Source organism: Tupaia chinensis, unplaced genomic scaffold (assembly GCF_000334495.1).
Source record: "Tupaia chinensis unplaced genomic scaffold, TupChi_1.0 Scaffold139733_1, whole genome shotgun sequence".
Taxonomy (NCBI): Eukaryota; Metazoa; Chordata; class Mammalia; order Scandentia; family Tupaiidae; genus Tupaia; species Tupaia belangeri.
The window spans coordinates 591,745-603,595 of record NW_006199613.1 but is presented as its reverse complement, the minus strand read 5'-3'; the positions used below and the strand labels follow the sequence as shown (position 1 = coordinate 603,595).

General features: G+C 60.8%; 1 protein-coding gene across 4 annotated transcripts in view; it reads right to left on the bottom strand.

The window, feature by feature from the left end:
* Positions 1 to 862: 862 nt before the first annotated feature.
* Positions 863 to 11,851, bottom strand: part of SLC1A2 (solute carrier family 1 member 2) — a 76,140-nt gene continuing 65,151 nt past the window's right edge. For 3 of the 4 annotated variants that reach the window (XM_006162090.3, XM_006162091.3, XM_014593085.2), the window contains 2 exons: positions 8,402 to 8,633; positions 863 to 5,246 (listed from right to left, as the gene is read on the bottom strand). In XM_006162090.3, the coding sequence (XP_006162152.1) occupies positions 5,178 to 5,246; positions 8,402 to 8,633 (301 nt within the window). In that variant the 3' untranslated portion in view covers positions 863 to 5,177. The remainder of the gene's footprint in view (positions 5,247 to 8,401; positions 8,634 to 11,851) is intronic. The other variant, XM_006162089.3, reaches the window with a different exon arrangement.

Below are 11,851 nucleotides of genomic sequence, written 5' to 3'. Positions count from 1 at the left end.
GCGCCCTGTCCCGGGGCCGGGCAGGTCTGTTCTTAGTCCCACTGTCCATGGCCGTAAGGGGGCGGCTCTCGAAGGGCCCGGTGTGGCTCTGTGTGGCCAGCCGACGGCACTGGCCGCCGCAGTACCTGCTCGTGTGCGGTTACACAGAAAGCCCACAGGCAGACGCTGTCTGCAGACGGGACCGAGAGGCCAGTTCAGCCTACGCTGAGCCCTGTGTGTCTCTGAGCGCAGACGCAGACCCGTGACATTATCCGAGGCTAAGCTGACATTATGCCTGTACCCAGGACTACAAACGCACCTTCTCCTCCTTATAAATGATAAGTTCAGGAATGGGTTTAAGAAAGAATGTCAGGTTGGACTGGAGAATTCCGTGAGCTCAGGGACAGTGCCGATCGAAGGCCAATACACTGTCAACCATAGCATTGACTTACGGGGCAGCCGGATCTGTCAGCTGGCGGCAAGGTCAAATGAGATTGTTTACCAGCTTTCTGGTCAAGCTGTAGAAAATAGAAAACCAATATAGAAAAGCCCTGAAAAAGTAGTTTCTATGTACAAATCTCTAGTGACCAGACAGGCTGGCCTCTTGTGCAGAGCAGGGCTGTCGGTGAGACGGTCTCCCAGAGAAAGGAGAACGGGGGGGGGGCAAGGGGGAGCTCGGGGACCGAGCCCTCAGGAAGGACTGAACCAGCAGAGTCATCTGGCGGCTGGGAGGGTGCCCGCCCTGGGGAGAAAGCATGGTGCCTGCTGGGCCTTCCTTGACTTGTGTGTGCAGTACATGCTGGTGTATGTGCACATGTGTGCATGTGCATGCCTGTGTATGTGTGCATGTGTTTGCACACACACACTTGCGCACACATGTGTGGTATCCACATGTCTGCATGCATGAGTGTGCACGTGCTTGTGTGCGTAGGTGTGCACATGTATGTGCACGGTTGCTGCACACACGTGTGTGCATGTGTGTTTATGTTTGTGTGTTTCTTTTGTATGTGTACGCACATGTGTGCATGTTTCTGTGTGTGTGTGTTTGTGTGCATGTGTGTGCTCCCCACCAAAGGCCACGGGCCCTCTCCAGGCTAGCTTAGAGGGCTGCATGGGAAACGGAGCCCCAGAGGAGCACGGCTCTGCCTGGCCACCCACCCCAGGGGGACGACGCCCATGGTCAGGGTCCATGCTCACCCGAGACGGAAGGGATCCCAGACGACCTGGCACTGTCGCTGCCCACCTGGACCTCTCCAGGCCCAGCGCTGACGTGTGCCATTAGTGTGTGTTATTTGCAGCACTACAGGGCCCTGTGTGACCAGGGAGGTGGCAAGGGCTGATATTCTAAATGTCTAGGTGAAGCACAGCCGGCTCAGGGAGGGTCTGACACGTGAGTACCCAGGGTATCACTGAATCAGGAACAGGGTTTGGCACCGTCCACATTCCTGCAGGTCCGTGGGTCCACTGAGAAATCAGGCTGCCCTGCCTCACTTGCCTCAGGTCTTCTGCACTAACAGGAACACGAATAGCCTTCCCGGCCTGCCTCTGCCAGGTGGAAGAGCCGGAGACTGCCCTGCCCATGGCAGCGCTCACACCACAGCCGCGGCCCTGCTCGAGAGTCGGGCAAAACTCAGGACCAAGAGCAGAGATGGGCGCAGCGGTCCCCGAGGCTCCGCAGCACTGGAGAGGGACTGGGAGGCCCACGCTCCACCGGCAATGCGGTGCCCACAGTAGGAGTCTGGAAATGAACCCCACCGGCCATCCTCGTGTGGCTCTCTAGAGGCCTGGCTTCACTGGGAATGGGTGTGCCTGGCTGTGCTGGAGCCACGGAAGGGCGGGGCTCCGACTGCGGCCACGACTGCCAAAGTCTTGCACTACCTTCTGTCAGGGTCCAGTCTGTCTGTCTGGCAGAGTCTGCCAAAGGCTCCTCAGTCCCGTGCTGGCCCGGCAGCTAGGACTGTCAGGGGAAGCCATGTGTGGGGTACTAGGAGAGCTGGGCCACAGCAGGACTGAGGCCAGGGCTCAGCGGGGTCCCGGGACACCGAGCCATCCCCGAGCAGCCACCGCCTCCCCGACAGCACACCCGAGGAAGCAGGGCGTTGGTACAATGCAGCCGCAGACCGTGAGCACGGCCGCCTCGCCTCCCCTCGCTGTGACGGATGGAACAGCAGCGCTCACACGGAAGGGGGGCCATCTCCAAGCTGACTGTGTGCTCTGTGGGCCCCAGGCTTAACGTGCCGACGGTCACATTTTCTAGGAGAAAGTCTTCTAAGAAGCCTGCAAAGATCTTAACACAGACTCGACGTCTGGACGGGAGGCCAACCACTTATCCGACCTTCGTCCTTCCTGTGGGAGAAAACGAGGGCTGCACGGGGAGCGGCTCGGGCAGGTCACACAGCTACAGACGGCAGGGTCGCAGTCAGGGCGTCCTCCACCAAACCTCACCGCTCCCACCACCATGTCCGCGCCTGCATCCGCTCCGCTGAGCTGGGTCAGACACTGCCGGGGCCCCCCATGCCCTCCCCACCCTGCCTACGCCGTGTGGGTCGCCACCAGGGCTGTCCTGGGCGGCAGTAAGGGGAGAGAGGGGACCGCAGGGCAGCCAGGAGTCTGGGTTTCCTCAGGAAAAGCCACGGCCATTCCCAGCAGCTTGGACTCCCAGCCCTGCTCAGTCCCCTTCTCTAGCCGGAGACCTTGGCACCCTCTTGGAGCCTGTAAACAGCAGTGGGGACCCACCGTCCTGTCTCCAGGCGTGGACGGTTCAGCTGGAGAATGGCACAGCAGCGGCACCCGAGGGTGCAGCTGTTCCCTGGCTGTCCCAGCGGCAGGAGCAAGGGAGGAGGTGAATGCCCCGGTGCTACTCTCTAAAATGCCCCGGTTCCCAAAAGGAGAAGGAGCCCGGTCTGACTGGCCTCTTGCAAGCGCATGCAGCTCAGGGGTGCACCAGAGGGCCTGCCATAGCTGTGAAGGCGCACGGCTCTCTAGGGGCAGGGCCTCAGATTGCCCTGCAGCCCACTCCGTCTACGGCAGTCCTAGGGAAGGAAGCCCTCAGGGGCTTGGGGACGTGCATCAGCCTTGATTTCCAGGCTGGTCCTGAACTCGAAATGACTTATCTTTAATATGACGTACTGAAGTCCCAGGTAAAGGCCATTCCCCAAGAGTGCTCTGTGGCCCATGCATGGAGCCTCTGGGCTCGCTGGTGCCCCACAGGGTCCACTGAGCACGTGCCTCTGTCCCCTGCACAGGCCAGCGGGACAGCCAGGAAAGAGCTGAAGGGACGCACCAGGGAGCTCTTAGGCAGAGACTCGAGGAGACAACCTAGACCGTGCCCAAGCACATGGGAGCCACACAGCCTCCCAGGCAAAGGAGGACCCAGGAGCTGGCCCTTCTCCTCACCTGCAAAGCTCCAAGGACTGCCTGAGCCACCCTGCAGCTAACCCCAGGAACTGTGTCTGTGGCCCGCAAGGCCGCTGCAGGGGCTGCTTCCACAGTGACAGGCGAGCGAGTCTCACTACCGCCAACTGTGAGCCCCGGGAAAGTGACGACTATGTCGTTAGAGAAAAGGGAGGGCAAGACACCTGCCCAGCCGTGACCGGGGCTCAGGAGCAGGGGCAGTGGGCGCTCAGCAGTGACCTGCCCAGCCGTGACTGGGGTTTTGGGGCAGGGGCAGTGAGGACTATGTCTCCTGTGGGTTCTCAGGCATCTGGTTGCTGGAGACGTCACAGGAGTGACAGCCATGGGCACGTGATAACCACACACACCCCCTCCTCAGAGAACCCGGACTCCCCCACTGCCATGGCTGTCGGCACCTCTCTCACAGCCCAGGGCCGGGCCCAACTGCAGCCCCAGGTCCTGTGTTCTCCTGAGTCAGGGGTGTGTCCATGACCAGTCGCTAGATCCCCGCCGATCCCACACTCAGCAGCCAACAGTGACAGCAGGGACATTCGACAGTCAGCCGAAGGAGCCCCAGGACCGCTGGCCGCCCCGAGGGCCCCGCACCATCCTTCCTGTGCATCCTTTGGGTGTGCAGCTTGCTGAGTTTGCCATGAGGCCGCGTGCCTGTCCCTGTCCCACTGGTGGCCAGGGCTGCACGACCCAGTCTCGCCAATGTCACTGTCCTGGGGTTTCACAGTCGGCCTTTACTGTGTTCCGCGGAGGAGCCCGGGAGGGGGACAGGCTGTCCCCAGCTGTGTCCTGTAGCTGGATTTTGTGCTTTGATATAACAGAACGTTTTCTACATGGCAGATAAGTGCTGGCATTTGCTTGTCTTCTTGATTAGAGGCACGGTCAACACGCGTGGCTGATCAGGACTTCTGGGGGTGAGAAGGGGTCACATAATCTGGGGACTAAAAACATCTCATTGGGTTGGACCCAAAGAAGGCTCTTACGGTGTAGTAGACAATGGGGCACGAGGGTCCTCGCCTCCGATCTCACCGGGCAGACACTCCGGAGCTGAGCACGTGAGCTGGTGAGAGCCTGCATGAACGGGGTCCCTGAGTGTCAGGACACGCATCCTGCGAGCGATGCTTCCTTGTCCACAACTGTGCTGGGAGGGGTCGTGGACACACCGTGGTCTCGTCTGTGGCTCACAGAGGCTGGGGAGGGTGGGGAGGGAGGCCACCATTAAGAGCTGGCCTCCGCCGGGCCAGCCGACCTGCTCCCTGAAGCGGCCACAGCGCGGAGAAGGACAGTGGCGTCCCCTACGTGGGCGTGGGTACGCGGTGAACACAGGCTGCTCTGCCGGACGGTTACAGGGGCGGTTCCCGAGGCTGCTCCGAGTCCCTCGTGCACAACCGGGCAAGACATGGACATTAAGGAATGACCCGCTGCATGCTGCTCCACACCCAGCATCCCTGGAGAGTACCCTACGGCTTCAGCTGTGTCTCCGGAAGGGGCGTCTGCATTTCTGCACCTCGGTGGGAAAGGGAAGCTGGCGAGACTGATCTTGAGTGGAACGGGTTCCTCTGGCAGTGCCCATTCAACACCGACACGCGGGAGAATGTCAGACAGTTACTAAGTGTTACATGGCAGGACGCAGGCTGCGGGCCGCTGGGCTCGCAGTGGCGCCTGGAAGCTCAGCTGACAGGTTACTAGTGAGCACAGAAGCGGCACTGTTTTCCTTTTAAAAGAATGCTTGTCTATGTCATCTTTACCGTAGGGTGTGCAGGGGGTTGTTCCAGAACTTGCTGTGAAGCGTCTTATTTTTCACGTTTCCAAGGCTCCTCCTCACTGCAGTCAGCAGGCTTCCCATTGGCTGCCAGATTTACCTGAAAATAATTATCAACAACACCTGGCTGCTGGCCCGGCGGCAGGAACCGTGGGCTACGGGGAGCACCGGGTCCGGGGCTCGACTACACACGCCATGTCGCTGACATGGAGCTCTTTCCAGATCGATTCAGAATTTGTCTTGGTGTTCTGTAGAGATTTGTGAATTGGAATACAAAGCTTTGGGGGACTGGAGGGACCGCAGACGCTTTGCAGTGTGGGCCAGCCCTACTACGCTCCAGCACGGTGACCCACAGCATGTGTCTGCCCATAGACCACGCAGCGACCCTGGCCATAAACCACACCCCCGGGGGCAGCCCGGAGCGGGGCTGCGGCTACTCGTGCAGGTGGGAGGTTCAGCCGCAATTAGGCCAGGAGCTGTCAGACATGTCCATTTTAAAATCAGAAACCTAGATGATTTGGCTCAGCCAAATAAGGCCATGCGGGCTTCAAACGTTAATGAGGAAAGGAGGAGGGAGGGAGCGAGTGAAAAGCCTGAGGTTGTGGCAAGGCAGACGCGGATCTCCGCGAGCACCCGTAAGGGTCAGATGGTCAGGGAGCCGACACCACGCCGCCCGGCTCGCAGTGGACTGAGCCCTCGTAAGGAAGGGAACGCTCTCCCTCCACCGCTCAGTGGGCATCCTAGCTTACCTTCTGTCTGTCCTCATGTCACGTGCAACTCACACCCACCACCGATACTCCACGTGGTGGAGGGACTGGATTATGGAAGCGTTAGGGTGTGGAGACATGACGGATGCAGCAGTGTGTGAGAGAAAGCGACCTCACTGGACGAAGTGACGCACATGCACTCGAGCGCAGCACATGCAATGGACAGACAGCCATGCACCGTCCGAACCAAGCAGCCGGAGACAGCTACTCATTCCTGCGAGCCACGTTAGCCCTGAGCTGTGAAAGACCATGCAGTTAGCAACGACTGGCCCCATGCAGTTACTCCGACTGAAATGTAAGAGCACTGGCATGAAGTGAATGGTTAGTACCAGGCAGCTTTGGAAACAGACAGACTGACAGTGCTTGAAGTGGTTAACGTTTGGACCAGAGCTGCAGCAATTTGTGTCCCCCTCAGTGAACGGTCAGGAAAGGCTGCCAGGGCCAGCCGTCTGGGAGAGCTGCGTGTCCTCCAGCACCTGGAGTGTGCCAGCTCTGCTCTCCCCACATGCCAGAGCGAGGGCAGCGCCATGCTGGCGGCCTGGGACAGGCAGCGCTTTGGTTTGTGTCAACACCGGCCACGTCTCAAAGTTGCGGGGCTGGAGCGGGTCGCCGGCTGAAGGCGGAGACGGGGGAGGCAGGACCCCACTCAGCTCTCTCGGCGCCATCCACTGGTAAGGGAGCCCCTGGCAGGAAGCCCGACATTTTCTCTCTCGGTTCGAAAACGTGAGACAGAGTTGGCCAGAGAAGTCCAGCTCTGAGTGGCCAGGACCAGACAGTCCCCGGACACTCAGGGAAGGGCCGTGAGCCCCCCGTTCCCTCCACGTCCCACACAGCTAGCTTACCAGGAGTGGGTGTGGAGAGACCGACCTGCCTCACCCCGAGACGCCGAGGACCCCCGTGTGGGTCCTGGGGCACGGTGGTGACAATGGCAGTGTACTCTCCGAGGGCTTACTCCCTAGTAATACGGTCCTTCGAAGTCAGAGGGGCTGCAGCGCCTTTCCCACGATGCCCTTCAACTAGAGACCTCGGAGGCCGGACCCCGCAGGTGCCTGGCCCGACCCTGTCCTTCCAGGATGCGTCCTAGGGAGCCGCTGAGAACTCCGGAGGGCCGCACCACGGGGAGCTGACCGAGGGCTCTTTCCACGTAAAGTGTGGAGCAAAGGCCGGATACGGTCATCCTGCCCCCCGCTGCTTTCCCTTACATGGTAACAGCTGGAGTTCACAGCCTTGGTCCACTGGAACATTCCGGACCCTTTTGCTATCTGCCAGAGCCTAATTCAGGGCTCGTAGACACAGGAACTCCGAGAACGCCGTGATGGGGAGGCACCCGGCTCTGTCCAGCAGAGCGGAGCGCAGCGCTGCCCGGGCTGTCCTCTGTTGACCAGCCGTCTTGGCGAGAAGCAACCTTCAGGTGCGCAGGGAGCGGGAAGCACCGACTTCCCAGACAGCTGGATGTGCCGCGGGTGCTGCAGAGGTCTGCAAGTGAGTTCCAAGCCAGTGCCTGGGTTTATGCGGCCCTCCTGAGGGAGGCTTTCCTGCCTGATCTGCGTCAGAGGCCCTGCGCGCCAGGCGCGGACAGACCTGGCGAGACGGGGACGGCTGGCCCCCAAGTTCTGGACCTTCCCAGCGCAGGACAGAGGTCGGCCTCCGTGGGCCCTGTGTGCCAGCAGAGGCACAGAATGTGTGTGGGAGAAATTCAAGGTCACGTGTGATCTCACACCCAGCCGGAGAGCCGTCCTGCACCAGGCCGTCCTCGGGGCTGTGCGGATCATTCTAGCAAACCACCCCAGACTGACCGCTCGCCTGCCAGGGTTTCCCACGTCTGCTTGCTCTAGTTGTGACAGACTCTGCATCAGGTTAGTTACGACACGTGCCAGACAGGCCCCCGCACTCGAGCCCAGCACCCTGGCTGGGAGGAGCACCGGCACCCGCTCTGCAGGATGGACGGCCACCGTCGTGGGGCCTGTTCTGAAAGACCTCTCTGGATAACCGTTCTGAAGGATGACCGTTTTTTAATTAAAATTGCTTCTCCAGGTTTGGAGCAAGTGACTGCTGAGCCAGGACCCACTCTCCCCACAACAGTGAGGGAGGGAGGGATGCCTGTGGGGTCACCAGCCGAGGCGGCAGCCCAGGGACGGCCAGGCCAGGTGATCAGACAGGGCTGCCTGTTCCTGCTGGTGTCTCGTTTGGGTGACGGAAGGCCTGGACCCAGCAGAGCTTTATCAACCACAAATTCTTGAGCAAAACATTTAAATAGCGATGAAACAGCAGAGTGGGTGGACGGGGGTGGGAATGGCAGTCGTACATCGCATGCAGCAGAGAACCGGCTCCCGCCATGTTAGACGTGCAGTTAGACGGCCTGGGCCTCACGGAAGCTGGGGTCACATGACGGTTAGCACAGCGAGCGTGGCCGTGCTCCGCGGCTCTGGCCTCGGCCGGGCGTGCGCCGCTATATACAGGTCTCGATATCCAGGAATGGAAACAGTACCTTACACTCGTCCCTCACGACGGCATTGTGTGCGGTGTAGACGCACTGGCTCAGGCTGCCCTCCCTGTGGTTCTTGGCATCGTCGGGCACGGACTGCGTCTTGGTCATCTCGATGTCTTCGTACGCTTGGTGCTGAGAGTCGATGGAGTCCAGCTCCGACTTGGAGAGGTGGTAGACGATCCCGGCCCCGAAGGAGTCGCCCACCACGTTGACTGACGTCCTCATCCTGTCGCTGGGGAGGACAGAAAGTGCTCTGTGAGGAGGGCCACAGTCTGGGCCCAGAGAGACCGGGGCTGCGTCCAGGCTTCCCCTTCCCCCACCTGACCGAGGCGCGTCGCACCCCGCGGGCCGACTTCCCGCGGGCCGACTTCCCGCGTGTCAGGGGCAGTGACAGTCCTCACTCCAGGGTTCCTGAGGCCGAGTGCAGGGACATGTGTGGAGTGCTTGGCAAAACAGTGCCAGCGGGAACCCTGCCCGACAACGGCAAAGGGCAGGCGGGTGGAGGAGGGTCGGAGAAGAGCGTACCCAGACCTCAGGCTCCAGGCCCAGCTCTGGCCTACTGCACTGCCCCGAGGTCCTGACCCAGACTGTCCGTCAAAGGTCCGACCAGTCTGTGCCGAGGTGTCGGTCCTACGACAGAGACTCACTGCCCGTGATCGCTGGGGACCAGAGTCTGCCTCCAGGGGGGGAGGGGGCGCTGCCTTAGCCACACAGCTCGGTGCCTGCACTCCCGAGACCCGGGACAAAGACACCCAGGAATGTAGCCCTGACTCTGTGCTGTGACTACGCGTCCTGGAGAACCAAACGCCTGCCCGTGCTCTCGCTAGCAACCTAAAAAGGGACGCTTCCAGGGTGTTTCTGGAACCAAGCAGAAGCCAGATCCCCCCTCAGAGCTGTTGCGCACGTTCCGGCGTGTGGAGACGTGCCTCCGGTCGTCGCTCAGAGGGTTCGCACCAGGGCACCCCTGAGAGCGGGCTGTGTCCCTATCCTGGTCAAGTCACACCAGCCCGAAGAGTCCTTCGGCCATTAGCATGGATTTTTCCATTTATCCGTTTATGAGATATTTGAAGTACTTGGGTGAAGATCATATATGTACACGTGCACACGCACACACATGTACACACATGCATAGACACAAGCACAGTGAACATATGCACATACACATGCACGCACACGTGCACAGGCACACACACGTGCACACATGCATGCGCATCCCCCCTCATAAACAGTAAAGATAAACAGGAGGGGAATTTGGACAAAGCCATGCCGGAGGCGTCCTTAGCTGGGGCACCGCGGCCATCGGGGCACTGTGAGAAGCTGCAGGCAAAGTGGAAACCTGATTCGTGCTTGGAACAGAGGCCTAGAACCTTCCCAGTGGTCACGACGAATCTATGTCTCAGAGAGTAACGACAACAGAACTGTGCTCGGGGGGGTTCTGGGCTGGCCCTCCGAGGCTGGTGCTGGCACTCCAACCAGGAAGCCACACCCATCGGGGGCAAGAGAAACCAGAGCTGGCCCTGACCTCGTGGGGTCTCATCTCAGAAGGCTCTGGCCCTTTCTCCCTCGGAGAATCTGCCTCGGCATGAGGGCAGTCTGAGCAGGAACAGGCACCCGGCTGAGGGCACACACAGCAGGCACCGAGGCAGGCTGCCGGGAAGCTCTGGCTCCAGCTGAGGGCACACGGGACAGTCCTCGGGGGAGGCACTGGCCGGCCTGGGTGTGGCGATCAAGGCCACAGGGTCCTACGTGGCTCACTGTGTGGTCCAAGCCCCAGACCCAGCAGCCTAAGACAGGCGGGGGCAGGCGTGCATGTGCACCCGTAATCCTGACAGCGAGGCTGAGTGATGTGCTCCGACCATAGGGCAGGCCCTGGGGGTGTCCTGCGGCCTTCTGAGCACGCCAGCGCACACGTGCTGCCAGGCTGCAGCACCAGGGCCGCATGAGGACCTGCTTGGGAGCCCGTCTCTGCAGCTCTCTCCCTCTCTCTCTCTCTCTCTCTCAGGGGAAGTGAATGGATAAACTTGTTGGTTTTATTTTCTGCACTCCCTGAGATCGGCAGTGACTCCTTCAGGAACTGAGCCCGAGGTGTGAGGCGGTAGATGCTGTTCTCCTGCTTTCTCCTCCCTGGGCATTCTCGCTGCCTCTCCCCGAGCTCGCGCCTCTTTGGGATGTATTTGGATGGTCCAGGCATCCGGACATAGCCTGCCTGCTCCCTGCCCTGCAGCCCCACTGCCCGAGTCGGGGGCGCTGGGGCAGGGCTGGGAAGGGCTGGATGGAGCGGGAACGGGCGAGGTACAGAGCAGGGGCCAGCCTGCAAGTGAAAGCTGAAGACGGGGCATCTGTCCTGGGGTCTCCAGAGGGCGGCGAGCTGAGCATTAGGCTCCTTTCCCGCCAGATGCGGCGTGGAGGTGAGTCAGGCGTGTGTACACGTGCTTGTCCTGAGCAAGGGGAGAGGGGCGGGGCTGGCCCGGGGCCCCAACAGTGCCCCCACGTGGGTCTGAATCTCAGCCCAACCTGCTAGGGCAGGCCACGTCCCCGGGCCCCAGCCCCAGTGACGATAGGACTGGTTGGCTTCTTGCTGCTGCTCTCGACAAGCCGCCGTGTGTGCCGTGTCTGAGTGATGGCTAACGTTATCATCACACCCGGTGTCCCTCCAACCTCCTCCCCGGATGAGTGTGTGAACTGTCGGCTGCTCGGGACAGAGCGGCTCGTGTGTGCAGCACGACCCCCACGTCTATGACCGGAGGAGGCCCCTGGACTGAGACGTCAGCATTGCCTGGGAACACGCTAGAAACGCCAGTGAGGGGCACCCCGGGCCTCCTGGGTCTCCAGCGCATGCTGGTTTAAGAACCCACACGCTGTCCGTCCTAGGAGGGGTGCCGGTGGGAGGAGCCTCAGGGTGCCCTCCTGCCAGGTGGAGACTCTTTAGGGTTGCCTCAAAAGTGCCGCCTCCATCCCGCCCTCCAGCCAGCCAGCGCAAGCCCAGGACAGACCGCCCAGCATGTGGCGAGAGGCCCTCAGCGCTCGGTTTCGCTGCCGCAGGTCTGCCTATCTCAACTGTGGCCGGCCCGGTTGCTGTCACCCCCTCCCTGGTAGGGCTCCCCGTCGTCACCCCACCACTTCCTTGGGAGAGAGTGGTTTCAGCAGGGTTTCTTGAAACGTCTGTAAAGGGTTCCCAGTACACAAGGCTTCCTAATCTAAGAGAAGGTTCTGGTTCTAACCAGCTCTGCCTGCCCACTTGCCAGGGTTCACCGTGACATTTACCGAGCAGCTAAGCCTGCCCACTGACAAGCGTCCAGGGCTTAGCGGGCAGCGACGAGCTGGCTGGGCTCCAGCAGCTGGCGCACCCTGACTCTAAATGTCACTGCGGGCTTTGTCTGGCTTAACATGGAGAAGGGCTGCAGTTACGAAACCTGGCAAGCCTTGCCAGAGAGGAAGAACAATCCCCCT